Raw genomic sequence first — 20,514 nt, forward strand, 5'->3', positions numbered from 1 at the left:
CGTGGGTTTCCTCCGGGTGCTCCGGTTTCCTCCCACAGTCCAAAGATGTGCGGGTTAGGTTGATTGGCCAGGTTAAAAATTTGCCCCTTAGTGTCCTGGGATGCGTAGGTTAGAGGGATTAGTGGGTAAATATGTGGGGGTAGGGCCTGGGTGGGATTGTGGTCGGTGCAGACTCGATGGGCCGAATGGCCTCCTTCTGCACTGTAGGGTTTCTATGATTTCTATGAAAAATCATGTTCTCAATCTGCATGCTACTCAATGGCAAGGGAGAAGGAACTGTAATTAGTTGTGTAATTGAGATGGACAGTGACTTCCCTCATACAACAACGGACAGAAAACATCACCATTTCCAGCCTGGAAGGAGCCAGAAGGATAAAAGTGAATTGCTTCCTCAGCACCCTGAGCAAATATGGTCACATAGCAATAACCCTTCTCCCTCTCCACCCTCTTACAGCAGCATGCCCTGCTCTGAATGGCCTCTGTTCATTTTCCAAATCATATCAATGCACCCATGTCTGGGAACAACTAGTTTGTGCAGAAGCCTTGCAGCAAACAAAAACTCCTTAGCACCTGCTACTTCACACTCTGTAGACGTGGGAAACTATTCGCGCAAACAATTCCTAAATCAAAGCAATAGCAGAAGAAATCAACCAAGAACAAAGCTACAAGTAGTTGATGGGCTCTTAACTGGTGTGGGTGGAGAGTTCCCTGCCATTGAATGGATGTTCAGCAGCACAAGGTTAAGAGAGTGGACTGACTGGGAGGGTGAGCTCCAAAATGACAACAATGACGAAATCAGCATTGTACACCAATTGATGTTATGATCATCCTGCTCTGCACACTTCTGGCAGCAGTTCACTGCAAATGTGCTAACATCCACACCAATATGGTGTCTCAGTGACTCACCCTGCGCACATGATACCCACAGTGACCATTTACACATTTAACTAAGACTCCGTAAAACCCCACTCCAGGATCAGAACACATTATCTAGGATGATATTTCAGTACAGCACTGGAGCACTGTTGCATCGTATACTCTTTAGATTAGGCACTAAACCGAGGTTCCACCTGCCTTTTCCAGAGCTCATGTGAATTGCAGAGAACCTACTATCTGGAGTTCAGCGAGATCTGCCAGTAACCTGAGCGACAGTTCTTCCTCAACATGGGGCGGCACAGTGACACAGTGCTTAGCACTGTTGCCTCACAGCGCCAGGGACCTGGGTTCAATTCAGGCCTCGAGTGACTGACTATGTGGAGTTTGCACATTCTCCCCGTGTCTGTGTGGGTTTCCTCTGGGTGCTCCGATTTCCTCCCACAGTCCAAAGATGTACGTGTTAGGTGCATTGGCCAGGCTAAATTGACTCTTAGCGTCAGGGGGATTAGCAGGGTAAAAGAAAATGTGGGGTTACAGGTATAGGGCCTGGGTGGGATTGTTGTCAATGCAGGCTCGATGGGCTGAATGGCTCCCCTATGCACTGTAGGGATTCTATGAATATCATTGAAAAGAAATGAACTGGTCATACAATCTCAATAATGGATGTGGAATCTTGTGGTCTTTAAAAAAAAAAGGTGGCTTTGCATATCCACATAATAACAATACTTCAGAGTTTATCAGTGTTGGATCTTTATGAAATAAATGATCAGGTGCTACGTAGCTAGCACTGCTGTCTCACAGCACCAGGGACCCGAGATCAATTCAGGCTTTGGGTGACTGTCTGTGTGGAGTTTGCACATTCTCCCCATGTCTGCGTGGGTTTCTTCCGGGTGCTCCAGTTTCCTCCCACAGCCCAAAGATGTGCAGGTTAGGTTGATTGTCCATGATAAATTGCCCCTTAGTGTCAGGGGCATTAGCAGGGTAAATATGAGGAGTTATGGGGATAGGGCCTGGATAGGATAGTTGTTAGTGCAGGCTCACTGGGTTGAATGGCCTCCTTCTACACTGTAGGGATTCTTCAATTCTATTCTATGATAAATGCAAGACTTACTCCCAATCATATCATCCAGAAAAATTATTCCTTAAAAGACATCATTTGCTCAATTTTCCCTCCAGCTCAAGTTGTTGCCTCCTGCTGAAGCATAGTATTGTGGACACTAGGACCATTGCAACACCTCATTCCTCTCGACGACATTGCAGGTGATGAATGCTCGAGACTGACCCTTTCTCAAGGACAATGCAGAGAATCACACCGAGTTTCAATATTTGTGGCCATAGCCCTAAAGCACTGGGACACCAGAGCAGCAAATGCAATGCGCACTAAAATTGCATTTTGGCTGATTTTTGGAATTTCCCACGGTTAGTCTCATTAGCTATTCAGAACAGGTTCCCCGCTTGACTTGGACTTGCTTGTGGGAATTACTGGGGTAGGAAATAGTGCACAGCAGCAGCTTGTAAAGGATGAGTACCTGGCGATGGCCCCATTCTGCTTCCAAGAATGGAATATATTCTGGCTTCCCTTTATCGCATTTGAATCTTAGCTCCTTCTCAAAAGCCGGTCTCTCTGGATTGAGAAATTGTGAAGCGTGGAACAGACTGTAATGATGACATTGCGCACTATGTTGGTGCTGAATTAAAGGTGACCCCTAATTTGCCCAAGCATTTGGAATGGTGGGCGAAATTTTATCTGAATAGATCTGCACATTCAGGGGAGGCCATTATCAGGTCCGGAATCTGCTCATCGCAGAAGCAAGCTCTTTAATTCAATGCACAGTACTAGTATTGAGCTTCCACGTTTCTTGATGAGGGGGTGGGTAGGATAATGTTTTAAATCTCTCAAAGAGAGGATTTCTAGTTTAAGGGATCCTAGTAGGGGGCAAAATGACCGAATGGTACATTGTTTCCTGAGGCTGCAGTAACCACAGGAACGTAGAGGAGACTCAGGAAGGCTGCGACCGGGGGTCTCACACTGCCCTGGAGGTCCTGCTGCATAATTGGAGCAGCTGAAGGTCTTGGGGAGGTGGGGGGGGGGGTGCAGAGGGCCTCACCTCCTTCAACCTGGACCTCAACCTGGCCAAGGCTGGTGCTGTTGCTTTTCCTCCTGTCTACCTTCAGAGGTGGATGGTGGGCGTTGCACAAGTGGCTCCCATGCAGTGGGTGAAGGCTGACAGCAGGGAAGAGCAGATCAAAGTGAGTGAAGTACTGGGCAGGTGAACTGACTTCCGAGAAGATGGAAATCATCTGTCCAGCAGTGAAAGCACATTCTCAGACGTCCTGTCAGCAATATCCTCTCGCCCTCGGCAGAGCCACAGCTCTTCACTTCCAGTCTTTAAAGGCTTCCCAGCCAGCCAGATCCATTGAACCAGGATCCAATCCCCCCTCACCCGGTTGACACCAACAAGTTACACACAGCTCAAGAAACCCATGCAATGACTTGCAAAGCCAGAAATTTGAATGAAATCCAGGATTAATGGGTGATTTAAATATTTTAATTACTCACCTGACATGGGGATTCTTGCTCACCTGAAAACCTGGGAAGAGGGTGGGCTCAAGGTGGGTTCCTGACCCAAAGCCTCTTTTCTGTGCTTTAACAACACCCCCATGCCGCCCAACCACCCGCTCCAAGTGAAGCCATGTCCCCATGGCAACTAAAATGTTCCTATCCTACATTCAATAGTGATCTTGCTGATTGCAGTGCCCTTTCTGTATTCATACTCTGCTGCTGTTCAGGGCCATTGCAGTGGTGTCAGGCATTGGGACTTCACAGTCTAACATATATTTTCAAGCAAGCATTTTTATAGTTTCTTTTCCATGCTACATAATTACAGCACAGTGGTTTGCCTTCAACTGAAGATTCCAGGAGTGCTGGCTAAGCAGTAAGTGTTGTTTACACTGAGCTGCTTTGATGGTCACAGGCAACTTGCATGTTAATGGAATGGAGTCTTGTGCAGAATTGGACTTTGGGTAGGGGATCAAGCCAGCCAAGTCCTGGAGAAAATATTTGCCAGACTGGGCTTGTGACAGGTCAGTCAAGAAGAAACTTGAGTGAAATATCTATTTTGCCTCATCCTCCACAAACTACCTGTTATAGATAGATGACTGTACTGGTAGGTGGTTAGTACTGCTGCCTCACAACGTCAGGGACCAGTGTTTGATTCCGGCCTTGGGTAAGTCTCTATTGAGCATGCGTCAATTGAGTGGGCAGAGATTTGGCAGATGGTGTATAATGTGGGAAATATGAACTTGTCCACTTTGGCAAGAATAATAAAAAAGCAGCATACTATGAAGTGGAGATAGATTGCAGAACTTGGTGGTATAGAAGGATGTGTGGGGCCTGGTACATGAATCACTGAAAGTTTGTATACAGGTACAGCAAGTGATTATGAAGGCATGTGAAACATTTGTCATTTATTGCATGCTCTCCCCATGTCTGCATGAGTTTCCTTCAGTTTCCTCCCGTTTCCTCCCACAGTCCAAAGATCTGCAGGTTAAGTGGATTAGCCATGATAAATGCACATGATTATGGGGATAGGGCAGAGGGGTTAGGCCTGGGTAAGGTGCCCTTTCAGAGAGTTAGTGCAGGCTCGATGGGCCGAATGGCCTTTTTCTGCACTGTAGGGATTCTATGATGTGACCACTGTGCAGTCCTTGTGGAGATAAAGCCCCAATTTTCACACTGAAGGCAACCTCTGTTGTTTGTGTAGAACCACCGCCATGATAACGGAACGCATCAGACCAAATCTAGCAACTAAAAGTTCTGAGCAGTCATGAGGCACTGAGTCACCATCAGCAACAGAATTGTAATCAACCATAACCTGTAACGACCTGGGCCTGATGGTCTCTCGCGCTACCATCAAGTCAGGGGACCAACACTGGTTCAATGAGGAATATAGGTGGGCGAGTGGGTGCAGCTGTATCTGAAAATGATACTCAGTGACGTTACAACACATGCAATCGACAGAGTTAAACAATTTCACAGCTAATGGGTCAGATCAAAGCTCTGCAGTCCTGCCACAGCTAGTCAGGAATGATCATGAGCGACTGAACAACCAATGGGAGAAACAAACTCCACGCATATCCCCAATCCCAATGGTGGCCAAGTCCAGCAAATGATTATAAAAGACTTAGGTGTTCGCTGCCATCTTCAGCCAACAATGCTCAGAGAATCATTCATCTCCAATTCCTCCCCTGAGGTCCCTGGGCATCACAGAAACCAGTTTTCTTTTTAGTAAGTTTGATTCACTCCACATGATATCAGGAAATAGCTGAGGACACTGCAAACAGCAAAGGCTCCACGTTTCCCTCCAAATCAAACACCACCCTAAATCGGAAATAATTTGCCGCTCTTTCATCATTGCTGGGGCAAAATCCCGACCCAATATCACTGCGTAATACCTTCACTACATGGACTACACCGGTCCAAGGAGGTTCCCCATCGTGGGCAGCACGGTGGCACAGTGGTTGGCACTGCTGCCTCACTGTGCCAGACCCAAGTTCAATTCCAGCCTTGGGTAACTGTCTGCGCGGAGTCTGCACGTTCTCCCCGTGTCTGCATGGGTTTTCTCTGGGTGCTCCGGTTTCCTCCCACAGTCCAAAGATGTGCGGGTTAGGTTGATTGGCCATGCTAAATTGACCCTAGTGTCAAGGGGATTAGCAGGGTAAATGCGTGGCATTACATTAAAAAGGCCTGTATGGGATGTTGTTGGTACAGACTCGATGGGCCAAATGGCCTCCTTCTGTAGTGTAGGGATTCTATGATTACCTTTTCAATTGTAATTGGGGATGGCAATAAACGCTGGCCTAGCCAGCAACACCTACATCATGCCAAGGAATGAATGAAAAAGTAATGAAGGCTTTCCGGTTGTGTGCAGGGGTTCACACAACCACATGGTTGCCACCAAGGAAACTCCCATGTTTTCTTCTTAGCAAAACAGAAGAATGTGAAAAACCTGAAACCTTGGTTGAAACTCTAAAAAGGAGAGCAAGTAGTGTAGAAAATAATGCAGAACCAAATCTCACTTTCAGAAATTTATTTCCATAAAAACATGAAAAAATTGGAGGAGAGTAGGCCGTTCATAAGACCATAAGGCATAGGAGCAGAATTAGGCCACTCAGCCCATCGAGTCTGCTCTGCCATTCAATCATGGGTGATATTTTTCTCATCTCCATTCTCCAGCCTTTTTCCCATTACCCCTGATCCCCTTATTAATCAAGAACCTATTTATCTCTGTCTTAAAGACACTCAATGGCCTGGCCTCCACAGCCTTCTGCGGCAAAGAGTTCCACAGATTCACCATTCTCTGGCTGAAGAAATTCCTCCTCATCCCTGTTTTAAAGGATCGTCCCTTTCGCCTGAGGTTGTGCCCTCTGGTTCTAGTTTCTTCTACTAATGGAAACATCCTGTCCACGTCCACTCGATCCAGGCCTCGCAGTATCCTGTAAGTTTCAATAAGATCCCCCCTCATCCTTCTAAACTCCAACAAGTACAGACCCAGCGTCCTCAACCGTTCCTCAATAGACAAGCACTTCATTCCAGGGATCATTCTAGTGAACCTCCTCTGGACCCTTTCCAAGGCCAGCACATCCTTCCTTAGATATGGGGCCCAAAACTGCTCACAATACTCTAAATGGGATCTGACCAGAGCCTTATACAGCCTCAGAAGTACATCCATGTTCTTGCATTCTAGCCCTCTTGACATGAATGCTAACATTGCAATATGCCTTCCTAACTGCCGACTGAACCTGCACGTTAACCTCATTCGGTCCTTCGAGCCTGCTCCACCATTCATTATGGTCATGGCTGATCATCCAACTCAATAGCCTGACCCACCTCCCCCCTTATCCTTAGATCCCCTTTCACCCGAAGAATATATTTAACTCCTCCTTGAAAACACATAATGTTTTGGTTTCAACTGCTTTCTGTGGCAGCAAATTCCACAGGCTGACCACTCTCTGGGTTAGGAAATTTCTCCTCATCTCAGTCCTAAAAGGTTACTCTTCATCCTCAGATTATGACCCCTACTTCTGGACACCCCCACCATCGGGAACATCCTTGCAAAACTCTTTGGATATTGACTTCCTCTCAGTCTGGATTACACTACCTCCTCTTGTTTTCCACTGGTAAAAATCATGAGAAAATACATTTCAACATTAAATAAAACTCTTTCCTCTTTTCAGGTAGAGTACCTTTGGCTCGTCTTAAAATCGGACCAGAAATATGTACACAGCACAGAATGGGAGGGACCCAGTGTGCCCATTTGTCCAATTGTTCTATCACCATTTCTGTACGGCTACAGCACTACTAGTCAAAACAATTCTAAAATTTAGGCACCCCAGGAAAAGATAAGAACTTCAAATCTGCAGCAGCATCTGCACTGTAAGAGGAGGTCAGTACACCAAAAGAAGCCTCATTACATCTCAAGTGCTAAGATGGCAGCAGAATCAGACACCTTAAATGCACTGAAGATTTTTAGGTTCACCTTGTGGTAGAGGCAATGGTTTGAAGGTCTATTCTTAGTTGAACCCTCAGAGAAACTACTGAGCAGAGGCCAAGTACTCCCCTATTAAAAAAAAGCGTGTGTGTGGGTGGGGTGGGGGGTGGGAATCAAGTTACTTTGGCCTGCCAAATAATTCTCCCTCAAAACAAAAGGCACATGGTCCCTACACAGGAGATGAGTTTAATTCATGCAAAGCTTAAGAACATGGTTTTTTTGTTACAAGAAATTAAGCTCAGGAACTGTAGAATTGCTAAGTGCATCAAGCAACTTGAGACTAAAATGCTACACAATTTATATTAAAAAACTAAATAGTTATGGAAATGAAATTATTTAATGAACTCATTGTTTAGGAAGACTAAGGTACAAAGATGCTTCAAGGGCATTGAAAGCATTAACAGTGTTAGGCACTTAACTAGCTGTTACAGTTAAATAAAGAAAGGCATAGCTGAAACCTGTCATGGCAAAGCAAATTTTTTTTACAGGTAGACTTTTCTGAATATTGCCAAATGGAAATAAAATGATACGACTGGCAAGAGAATTATTAAAAGCGTCCAGCTGAGGCAATAGCTGCACTCGGGGAATGTCGAACTCAGTTACCTGAAATAATATTGCAGGAACTTTAGGTAATATGTGGAGGTATTATGCATCAAAGGTAACTACATTAGACATAACAAATGACTGTGAATCAATCTTATTGTCATTTATTGCTTATAAAATAACACCCTTGCAATTATTATTTCACAAAGCCATTTGCCATTTTCTAATCATACTGATTTAACTAATATGTCTGTAAAATGATCTCTGAGAAAAAAACAGCCCACAGTTGGAGAGAAGAAAACCTATTTGAACGGCGACAGGTTCACTGTTGTTAGGATAATTTATTCACATATAAATTTGCTATAACCACATCAAAGCGCTCTCCTAACTTCCCTCCCCACTATACATGCTGATAGAAAGCGATGGTCCAGTGGTATTATTGCTAGATTATTAATCCAGAAACTCAGCTAATGTTCTGGGTACCATGGTTTGAATCCCGCCATGACAGATAGTAGAATTTGAATTCAATTTTTAAAAATCTGGAATTAAAAATCTACTGATGACCAGGAAACAATTGCCAATTTTCACAAAAACTCATCTGGTTCACTAATGTGCTGTTGGGAAGGAAATCTGCCATCCTTACTTGGTCTGGCTTACATGTGACTCCAGGGCTACAGCAATATGGTTGACTCTCAACTGCCCTCCAAGGGCAACTAGGAATGGACAATAAATGCTGGCCAGCCAGCGATGCCCATGTCCCACAAATGAATAATTTTTAAAAAAGATTTTAAATTAACAATCAAGGTGGTCAGTGCAAACGATACAATACCCCAAAAGAAGCCTTACAAACTTTGGTATTAGAGACCACCTCTCTTGGGAAAAATGTGCAGCTGGCAAGCCCATATGGAAGCAAGCATTGAAAATGAGTTCAGCATGCAATGAGGACCATCATCCAATGTGTCCAGAGGAAGCCAGAGGCAGTGCAGCTGAAAGGAGTTCCACCAAATAGCAACATGAACTTCAAGTGGACACCCATGCTGTTCTCACATCACACTCTTCAGTCATGAGAGGACCCACAAAAGACAATGAAGTCACTCACTTGCAGCTTGGACATACTCCAAAAACAAGGAGTCTACCACGAAACATGTTCACGATGCACTCATCTAGCCCCTTCCCCAGTTTCTGCAGACACTTTTTCTTATCTACCCTTTAAGTTACTACCTGGATCTACTACAGTTTGCCTACCGCCACAACAGGACCACAGCAGACATCGTTTCCCTGGCCCTGCACTCAACCCTGAAACACCTAGATAACAAGGACACCTATGTCAGACTTCTATTTGTTAACTACAGCTCAGCCTTCAACACTATTATTCCCACGAAAATCATCTCCAAACTCTGTGGCCTGGGCCTCAACACCTCCCTCTGCGATTGGATCCTGAACTTCCTAACTCACAAACCACAATCAGCAAGGATAGGCAACAACACCTCCTCCACGATCATCCTCAACACCAGTGCCCCACAAGGGTGTGTTCTCAGCCCCCTACTATACTCCTTATAATACCCAAGACTGGGAGGCCAAATTCCCCTCCAATTCGATTTTCAAGTTTGCTGACGACACCACTAGTGGGTCGGATCTCAAACAATGACGTGAGTGTACAGGAATGAGATAGAGAATCTGGTGAACTGGTGCAGCAACAATAATCTCTCCTTCAATATCAACAAAACGAAGGAGTGTGTCATCGACTTCAGGAAGCGCAAAAGGAGAACATGCCCCTGTCTACATCAATGGGGATGAAGTAGAAAGGGTCGAGAGCTTCAAGTTTTTAGGTGTCCAGATCACCAACAACCTGTCCTGGTCCCCCCATGCCGACACTATAGTTAGGAAAGTCCACCAACTCCTCTACTTTCTCAGAAGACTAAGGAAATTTGGCATGTCAGCTATGACTCTCACCAACTTTTACAGATGCATCCTTTCTGGTTGTATCACAGCTTGGTATGGCTCCTGCTCTGCCCAAGACTGCAAGGAACGTAAAACGGTCGTGAATGTAGCCCAATCCATCACACAAACCAGCCTCCCATCCATTGACTCTGTCTGCACTTCCCGCTGTCTCGGCAAAGCAGCCAGCATAATTAAGGACCCCACGCACCTGGACATTCTCTCTTCCACCTTCTTCCTTCAGGAAAAAGATACAAAAGTCTGACATCACGTACCAACCGACTCAAGAACAGCTTCTTTCCTGATGCTGTCAGACTTTTGAATGGACTTACCTTGCATTAAGTTGATCTTTCTCTACACCCTAGCTATGATTGTAACACTACATTCTGCACTTTCTCATTTCCTTCTCTATGAATGGTGTGTTTTGTCTGCATTCTGCAAATCGGTTCATGTTGGCTTCAGAAAACCAGTGCATTTTCCATAATATTTAACAGAGCTGCCATTTATAAACAGATCCCAGTCTAATTTGATTTATTCAGTCAGACGGAAATTTTGTTGGGGTTTTGGGATCATTTCCTGTGACTCAATCCATTTTCCCGTGAAAAAAAAAATTAGCCCTCCCAATCCTAAAGCAGCATTGGTATAGCTATTCCAAAATCGCAATCGTCGGCAGAGTTTCCATTATTTCCGAATACATTGCAGAAAAGTACAGTATGCTGAACTGTAAACATTCTCAATGAGGGTGTTAAATTTTTTAAATGATAGTAATACCTTTAAAGCTTGAGAGTATAAATGGAAGAACTTGCGAATGAAGCAACTAACTCAATTTATCAGCTTGGAATGGTTTTGCATTTCTGTCACGGTTTTGTGTTCCAAGTAATACATGTGAACTATTAATTAACAAAAATGCATTCTGACCTTTTGCTGTCTCCTTTGTGTGATTTCACCCAGTGTTCCACTTGCACCATGGAGCTTTTCCGCTGAACATTTTTCTCTGGTCCAGCTTGGGGCACAAACCCCCTTCGATAAACATTGGCACCATTCTGGTCCACCAGAGTAGCATTTGTGGGAGGCTGAATTGTGCCGTTGCGCTGCGTGGGATGTGGATGGGACAAAGGCCGATAGCCTGTAAACACGTCGCTCTCCATGGAACCTGCTTGCACCTTATTCTTATTCCCTTTTCTGGCCAATATCTCTACGGGATCCTTTTGTAAACCATATCTCTCTTCATCATTCCACTCTTTCTTCATTTCTTCATGTTTTTCAAACCCAAACTTGCCATCCAGTTTCGCAGCATTCTCTCTGCTCTGAAGAACTTCTGCCTTAGTGAAGCCCTTGTACGAGTTGATATGGTTGTTCTGAGCCAGGTGTGGCCTTTCTGCTTTTTCTGGTTCTCTAATGGTTAAAAGAAAATATTTTAAATATATGCATGCATAGCAATTAGATAAAGCTTGAAAACTAACAAAATTACATATGAACATACAAATTGGGAGGAGTAGTTGCTACCATTATTTCAGTGCCTAGTTAACTGGAGGAAAAATTAGGAAGTCATTGCAAGAATATACTGGGAGTTAAGGAGAAACTAGAGTTATCTGTTCCTCACTCTGCAGTCTTGGAAAAAACCTAGATTAAGTGAAAAACAACTGGCTTCAGGAGATTAACACAGCACAATGTTCCAATACCAAGATAATAGAAACTAGTGTATACATCTTTCTCCATTTGTTTTCAAGTGTGGGTCAGAATGAGGGGAGCGTGCAACATACAATTTTGCTCTGAACATGGCTCTGAACATGAACGATAAAAAAGTTCTCTCCACTGCACTAATTAGCTTTATATTGTGCATGGAGTCGAAATTGAACTTGTTTATTCCAGTGCTAATTGCACATTATTGTACAACTACAAATTCTACAAGAGATATTATCTCAAATAGATGGTAGGCTTAGAAATATTTACCTATTAGGTATTACATTTGTTATCCGGTCAGAATACTGCTCAGTAAGATGTACTACATGGTGTGGTGCAGAATGAATAAAATAAAAATAGGAGCAATATGGTATCCAGGTCTGTGCTGAAATAACAGTACTAGAACGACAAAACTAAGTAAAGCAGGTTTTCTATTAGGCATGGAGATGGGGAAGGGCGTGGAGAGAGCAAGGAGGTGAAACAGGGAAACCATCACTTCAGGTCACTGCCCAACCTCCTCTATTCTAAGTGTGCATGTGCTGATGCCAGATGAGACAAGGTCCGGCTCAGTTCTTAGTACTCCTCACAATCACTTCCAGTTCATACCAGGTGAAACCAGACAGGAGGAGAGGAAGGAATGAGAATGCCAGAAGAAATACATTATTGAGGTTTTGTAGGTGTTGAATATCTTTAAAGTTATTATGTATATCTCTCTCTCTTGGCGTTTCTTCACAGATGAAGATTTTAGGAAGGTTTGTCCTCACATTCTTGGAGAGGTGTTGGCATAGTGGTATTGTCACTGGACTAGTAATCCTGAGATCCAGGGTACTGTTCTTGGGACCCAGGTTCACATTCCACCACGGCAGATGGTAAAAATTTGAATTCAATAAAAATCTGGAATTATAAGCCTAATGATGACCATTAAATCATTGTCAATTGTTGTCAAATCCCATCTGGTTCACTCATGTACTTTAGGAAAGGATAAACAGCTGCAGGCCCGCTGGTGGCTATTCAGGCCTAATCGTGAGCAGCGGCATGAGTGAAGGTGCAGTCACTACTCGGGCTATTTGATCATTCCTTCTCCTCCCCTGCTCTGCCATGTAGGTTTTTTGCTCAGTCTCAAAGCTGTCTGTAGCACTCCCGATGCAGCATCTCCAGGCATAATGTTCTCATACCTGCTCTTCCCATGGATCGTCAATGAGGCACACAGCGGGCAAAAAGAGGTCACAAAATGTTCTTGGCAGACAGGATTAAGGAGAACCCTAAGGCATTTTATTCATATGTCAGGAACAAAAGAGTTGTCAGGGAAAAAGTCGGACCTCTCAGGGACAGAGGAGGGGAATTATGCTTAGAACCCAAGGGAATAGGGGAGATCCTAAATGAATACTTTGCATCGGTATTCACAAAGGAGAGAGACTTGTTGACTGGGAGTGTCTCAGAGGGAGGTGTTGACCCGTTAGAGAAAATCTCCACTACAAGGGAGGAAGTGTTAGGGTTTTTAGGTAACATTAAAACTGACAAATCCCCAGGGCCTGATGGCATCTATCCTACACTGCTCAGGGAGACAAGAGATGAAATTGCTGGGCCTCTGACAGAAATCTTTGTCTCTTCATTGGACACAGGTGAGGTCCCTGAGGATTGCGAATGTGGTACCGTTATTTAAGAAGGGTAGCAGGGATAACCCTGGTAATTATAGGCCAGTGAGCTTGACATCCGTGGTAGGGAAGTTGTTGGAGAGGATTCTTAGAGACAGGATGTATGCGCATTTATAACGGAACAATCTAATTAGTGACAGACAGCATGGTTTTGTAAGAGGGAGATCGTGCCTTACAAATTTGGTGGAGTTTTTTGAGGAAGTGACAAAAACGGTTGACGAAGGAAGGGCCGTGGATGTTGTCTATATGGATTTCAGTAAGGCATTTGACAAAGTCCCTCATGGCAGGTTGGTTAAGAAGATTAAGGCTCATGGGATACAAGGAGAGGTGGCTAGATGGGTAGAGAACTGGCTTGGCCACAGGAGACAGAGGGTAGCAGTTGAAGGGTCTTTTTCCGGCTGGAGGTCTGTGACCAGTGGTGTTCCGCAGGGCTCTGTACTGGGACCTCTGCTATTTGTGATATATATATATATATAAATGATTTGGAAGAAGGTGTAACTGGTGTTATCAGCAAGTTTGCGGATGACACGAAGTTGGCTGGACTTGCGGATAGCGATGAACATTGTCTGACGGTACAGCAGGATATAGATAGGCTGGAAAATTGGGCGGAGAAATGGCAGATGGAATTTAATCCAGATAAATGCGAAGTGATGCATTTTGGAAGAACTAATGTAGGGGGGAGTTATACAATAAATGGCAGAGCCATCAAGAGTATAGAAACACAGAGGGACCTAGGTGTGCAAGTCCACAAATCCTTGAAGGTGACGTCACAGGTGGAGAAGTTAGTGAATAAGGCATATGGTACGCTTGCCTTTATAGGACGGGGTATAGAGTATAAAAGCTGGAGTCTGATGTTGCAGCTGTATAGAACGCTGGTTAAGCCACAATTGGAGTACTGCATCCAGTTCTGGTCGCCGCACTACCAGAAGGATGTGGTGGCTTTAGAGAGAGTGCAGAGAAGGTTTACCAGGATGTTGCCCAGTATGGAGAGTCTTAGCTATGAGGAAAGATTGGGTAAACTGGGCTTGTTCTCCCTGGAAAGACGGAGATTGAGGGGAGACCTAATAGAGGTGTACAAAATTATGAAGGGTATAGATACGGTGAACAGTGAGCAGCTTTTTCCCAGGTCGGAGGTGACGATCACGAGGGGTCACGGGCTCAAGGTGAGAGGGGCGAGGTATAACTCAGATATCAGAGGGATGTTTTTTTACACAGAGAGTGGTGGGGGCCTGGAATGCGCTGCCAAGTAGGGTGGTGGAGGTAGACACGCTGGCATCGTTTAAGACTTACCTGGATAGTCACATGAGCATTCTGGGAATGGAGGGATACAAACGAATGGTCTAGTTGAACCAATGAGCGGCACAGGCTTGGAGGGCCGAAGGGCCTGTTTCCTGTGCTCTACTGTTCTTTGTTCTTTGAGAGGGACTTCCACAGGGAGTCCTCAAGCCATTTGCACGGGGCCCCTCTGTTCCACTTGCCAGTGGTCAATTCTCCATACAACACGACCTGGGCAAGCCTGCTGTCATCCATCGTGGCATGACAAGTCCAACGCAATCGACTTCACAGAGGATGGCCTCAATGTTGGAGATGTCAGCTGTGCGCAGGACTTCAGTGTTTGTGATGCGATCCTGCCAGTGAGTCTTGAGGATACTATGGAGGCAGCACTGACAGAAGCACTCTAGAAGGCATAAATGATAGTGGTACGGGACCCATGACTCAGTGCAATACAGAAGGGTGTTGAGGACCACAGCTTTATTTAGCCTGTACAAATGAGTGTGGAGCAACCACAGCCTGAGAGCAAAGTCCAAGAATGCTCTACTTGCTTTTGAAAATCTATTGTCCACTTTCTCGTCTATGGTGGCATCAAAAGAGATGGCACTCCCTAAATAGGCAAAACGTTTGATGGAATTCAACTGGGCTCCCTCAGTGGCACTGCTTGGTCATCGATAATCTTCTTGAGGTCCAAATTGCTGTGCAGCCTCAGAGAAAAATGTTGCGAAACATTGCAGGCCTGAGTGACTGTGGGCCAGGAGCACACAGTCAACAGTGAAAAGTAGTTCACACGCGAGCTTTTCTAGAGTGTTCGTATGAGCCTAAAGACACGAGATTGAAAAGGCCTCCATCTGTCAAGAAGCGTATATAAATTTCCTACTCGGGTCATCTGTTTGTGAATAAAGTCAATGTCAGCATACATCCATGCTTCACACCATTGGAGATACCAGAGGTCTCTGTTGTGCTTGAATGTCCATACTGATTTAAGTGAAGCTGTTTCACCAAGGCCAGAAACTTTGGTGGGCATCCACATTTTTCAAGGATTTTCCAGAGTCCATCTCTGCTCACAGCACTGAATACGTTGGTGAGGACTACAAAGGTCGGTTTTGCTCCTGACACTTTTATTTTTCGCTGAGCAAAAATACCATGTTTGTGATGACTCTGTTTGCTCTGAAGCCACATTGGTTCCGAGGGGTTTTCTTTAGTAATGCTAGGCACAAGCCTGCCCAGATGTATTCTAGCCAGGATCTTCTCAGCCATAGAAAGGAGAGTGATCCTATGGTAATTGGAGCAGTCTTACTTTTCTCCATCTTGTTTCTGTTCGAGGCGATGATGACAGCATCACAAGGATCCTGTGGGATGATGCTCTGCTCCCAGCAGGCCTGAATAATTTGTGGAGTTTGGTAGATAGGGAAAGGCCACCATGCGTCAAGGCTTCAGGTGGAATACCATCATTCTGGTTGATGGCAGTCACAGTTTCCTCCAGAGTTGGGCTGCAGATGATTGAGCCTAGGGCATTCCCCTGAGGAAATTGTGCAGTGATGTTCTGGAAATGAGATGATTAACCTCCAACCACCACAACCATCTTCCTTTCTACCAGGTATGACTCCAGTCAGCAGAGTGTTCTCCCCCACCGATTCGCATTGACTCCAGCTTTGCTTGGGCTCCTTGATGCCACACAGTCAAATGCTGCCTTGATGTCAAGAACAGTCACTCTAACCTCAACTCTGGAGTTCAGCTCTTTTGTCCATATCAGGACCAAGGCTATAAAGAGATCAGATGCCGAGTGACCCTGGTGGAACCCAAACTCAGTGTAAGTGAGCAGGTCATTGCTAAACAAGTGCCACTTGATAGGACTGTTGATGTACCCTTCTGTCACTTTTACTGATGATCGAGAGTAGACTGATGGAGCAGTAATTACAGTAAGAGTTTTAACAACACCAGGTTAAAGTCCAACAGGTTTATTTGGTAGCAAATGCCACTAGCTTTCGGAGCGCTGCTCCTTCGTCAGATGGAGTGGATATCTGCTCATAAACAAGGCATACAGAGACACAAACACAAGTTACAGAATACTGATTAGAATGCGAATCTTTACAGCTAATCAAGTCTTAAAGATACAGACAATGGTGAGTGGAGAGAGCATTAGGCACAGGTTAAAGAAATGTGTATTGTCTCCAGCCAGGACAGTTAGTGAGATTCTGCAGGTCCAGGCAAGCTGTGGGGGTTACCAATAGTGTGACATGAACCCAAGATCCCGGTTGAGGCCATCCTCATGTGTGCGGAACTTGGCTATCAGTTTCTGCTCAGCGACTCTGCGCTGTCGTGTGTCGTGAAGGCCGCCTTGGAGAACGCTTACCCGAAGATCAGAGGCCGAATGCCCGTGACCGCTGAAGTGCTCCCCCACAGGAAGAGAACAGTCTTGCCTGGTGATTGTCGAGCGGTGTTCATTCATCCGTTGTCGTAGCGTCTGCATGGTTTCCCCAGTGTACCATGCCTCAGGACATCCTTTCCTGCAGCGTATCAGGTAGACAATGTTGGCCAGGTAGCAAGAGTATGTACAGTGTACCTGGTAGATGGTATTCTCACGTGAGATGATGGCGTCCGTGTCGATGATCCGGCACGTCTTGCAGAGGTTGCTGTGGCAGGGTTGTGTGGTGTCGTGGTCACTGTTCTCCTGAAGGCTGGGTAGTTTGCTGCGGACAATGGTCTGTTTGAGGTTGTGCGGTTGTTTGAAGGCAAGAAGTGGGGGTGTGGGGATGGCCTTGGCGAGATGTTCATCTTCATCAATGACATGTTGAAGGCTCCGGAGGAGATGCCGTAGCTTCTCCGCTCCGGGGAAGTACTGGACGACGAAGGGTACTCTGTCCACCGTGTCCCGTGTTTGTCTTCTGAGGAGATCGGTGCGGTTTTACGTTGTGGCGCGTCGGAACTGTCGATCGATGAGGGCATCTTTCAGCGTCTGGAGGTGTCTGTTGCTATCCTCCTCATCTGAGCAGATCCTGTGTACACGGACGGCTTGTCCGTAGGGGATGGCTTCTTTAACGTGTTTAGGGTGGAAGCTGGAGAAGTGGAACATCGTGAGGTTATCCGTGGGGTTGCGGTACAGTGAGGTGCTGAGGTGACCGTCCTTAATGGAGATGCGTGTGTCCATGAATGCAACAGATTCCGGAGAGTAGTCCGTGGTGAGTCTGATGGTGGGATGGAACTTGTTGATGTCATCATATAGTTGTTTCAGTGATTGTTCACCATGACTCCAAAGGAAGAAAACATTGCAGCAATGCCATCAGAGTACCCTTCGTCGTCCAGTACTTCCCCGGAGCGGAGAAGCTACGGCATCTCCTCCGGAGCCTTCAACATGTCATTGATAAAAGATGAACATCTCGCCAAGGCCATCCCCACACCCCCACTTCTTGCCTTCAAACAACCGCACAACCTCAAACAGACCATTGTCCGCAGCAAACTACCCAGCCTTCAGGAGAACAGTGACCACGACACCACACAACCCTGCCACAGCAACCTCTGCAAGACGTGCCGGATCATCGTCACGGATGCCATCATCTCACGTGAGAACACCATCTACCAGGTTCAAGATACCTACTCTTGCAACCCGGCCAACGTTGTCTACCTGATACGCTGCAGGTTAGGATGTCCCGAGGCATGGTACATTGGGGAAACCATGCAGACGCTACGACAACGGATGAATGAACACCGCTCGACAATCACCAGGCAAGACTGTTCTCTTCCTGTGGGGGAGCACTTCAGCGGTCACGGGCATTCGGCCTCTGATCTTCGGGTAAACGTTCTCCAAGGTGGCCTTCACGACATATGACAGCGCAGAGTCGCAGAGCAGAAACTGATAGCCAAGTTCCGCACACATGAGGATGGCCTCAACCGGGATCTTGGGTTCATGTCACACTATCGGTAACCCCCACAGCTTGCCTGGACCTGCAGAATCTCACTGGCTGTCCTTTCTGGAGACAATACACATTTCTTTAACCTGTGCCTAATGCTCTCTCCACTCACCTTTGTCTGTATCTTTAAGACTTGATTAGCTGTAAAGATTCACATTCTAATCAGTATTCTGTAACTTGTGTTTGTGTCTCTGTATGACTCGTTTATGAGCAGATATCCACTCCATCTGACGAAGGAGCAGCGCTCCGAAAGCTAATGGCACTTGCTACCAAATAAACCTGTTGGACTTTAACCTGGTGTTGTTAAAACTCTTACTGTGTTTACCCCAGTCCAACGCCGGCATCTCCCCATCATGACTACCAGAGGAGCGGTAATTGGCAGGGTTGGCATTTTCTTCCTTTTTGTGTACAGGACACACCTGGACAATTTTCCACATTGCCTGGGAGATGCCGGTGTTGTAAATGTACTGGAACGGCTTGGCTAGGGACCCAGCATATTCTGGAACAAGTGTCTTCAGTAGAATTGCTGGAATATAGTCAGGACCTTTGCAGAATCCAGTGCCTTCAACAGCTTCTTGATATCACGTGGAGTGAATTGAACTGGTGGGATGTTCGGGACCGACCATCCACTCAGCCCTTCTGGCCTTATCTTTTGCACTGACGCGCTGGACTCCTCCATCATTGAGGGGGGGGGGATATTTGTGGAGCCTCCTCCTGTAGTGAGTTGTTTAATTGTCCACCACCATTCATGGCTGGATGTGGCAGGACTGCCAAGCTTACTTTGATTGTGGAACTGCTTAACTCTGTCTATCATTTGCTGCTTATGCTTTTTGACGTGCAAGTAATTGTGTGTTATAGATTCATTTGGTTGATGCCTCATTTTAAAAAAATGTTGGCATTTAAGGGTTGACCACACTGCTGTGCGTCTCAAGTCACATGTCAGCCAAATTCCCTTCCCTAAAGATAGGTTTTTTTTTGACAATTGAATGATTTCATGATGATTGGACTTTTAGTTCCAGACATTTATTGGATTCAAATTCCACCATCTGGGATTTGAACCCGTGTCCCCAGAGCATTATCCTGGCGTACTAGTCCAGTGACAATACCACTACGCCACAGCATTCCCCTTGTTCAGCTGATTACTAAGCTATAACTTATGCACTGTAGTGTTTCTATGATTCTATGATGAAGCAGCTTAATTTTAAGGCTCTATATATACATAATCACACATCTCATCAACTCTCTTTCACTGAAAGACTTATAACCCTTCATTACATTTGGTCTTAATTAAAAGGCATTAAGTTGAAGTATGTTTTACTCATGCACTTATGTGGAAGATGCAGCTTCGGGCAACATTACAACTAAAGAGAAAATCTCGAAGTGAAGCTGAACACTTGACCGGAATACAAATTTCCTAGAAAAACTATGTTGAAAGCATATCAATCTTCTGAAAATAACACATGGACAAGTGTTGCTTAAAACTCCATCTGCATTTAAAATCAGTCAAACATCTCGGCATAGCACAATAATTCATAGCAGAGGACAGTATTGCATTTTTAAATTGAATTTTCAGCCGTCGTTATATGTTGTGCCCTAAATACGAGCATCAATTTATCATGCAAGTAGCACGCCCAGCTCACTTCACCTAACAATTTCACTAAGTGACATTCACATCATACTTATAAATCATTGTGACAGAACTAATTTCCCAAGTTCATTTCACTCCCATTCTTATTCCTATAACTTTTAAAAAATGAATGCATATTTTCGGCACCAAACTTGATAAAAAAAAAGACGCAACTAATCTTATCCTTGCATCTTAAGCATCAGCTGAGGAAATACATCTGAAGAATGCCAAAAAGATTACTATTAATTCCTTTTCCACATATTGTTCTAAGTTCAAATTCATTACAAGCCAGTGGGATTCGACATATAAATCAGACATGGACTTTCCTTAAAATCTAATTCCCAATATAAAGTTTTCACTACATGTCGCCGAGTGAGCACCTGATATTTATAATGCATTATATTTGTAGACCGTGCAGTGATATACCTTGAAGCTGTAGACTCAATGCTGATGTACCT

At 45.1% G+C, this 20,514-nt stretch overlaps 1 protein-coding gene across 2 annotated transcripts in view; it reads right to left on the reverse strand.

Annotated features, from left to right (window-relative positions):
- Positions 1-20,514, reverse strand: part of plekha7b (pleckstrin homology domain containing, family A member 7b) — a 467,762-nt gene that overhangs the window by 90,127 nt on the left and 357,121 nt on the right. For both annotated transcript variants that reach the window (XM_078220764.1, XM_078220762.1), the window contains exon 10: positions 10,827-11,303. In XM_078220764.1, coding sequence (XP_078076890.1) covers positions 10,827-11,303 — 477 coding nt within the window. The remainder of the gene's footprint in view (positions 1-10,826; positions 11,304-20,514) is intronic.

The sequence above is a fragment of the Mustelus asterias genome, chromosome 9 (assembly GCF_964213995.1).
Source record: "Mustelus asterias chromosome 9, sMusAst1.hap1.1, whole genome shotgun sequence".
NCBI classification, from domain to species: Eukaryota; Metazoa; Chordata; class Chondrichthyes; order Carcharhiniformes; family Triakidae; genus Mustelus; species Mustelus asterias.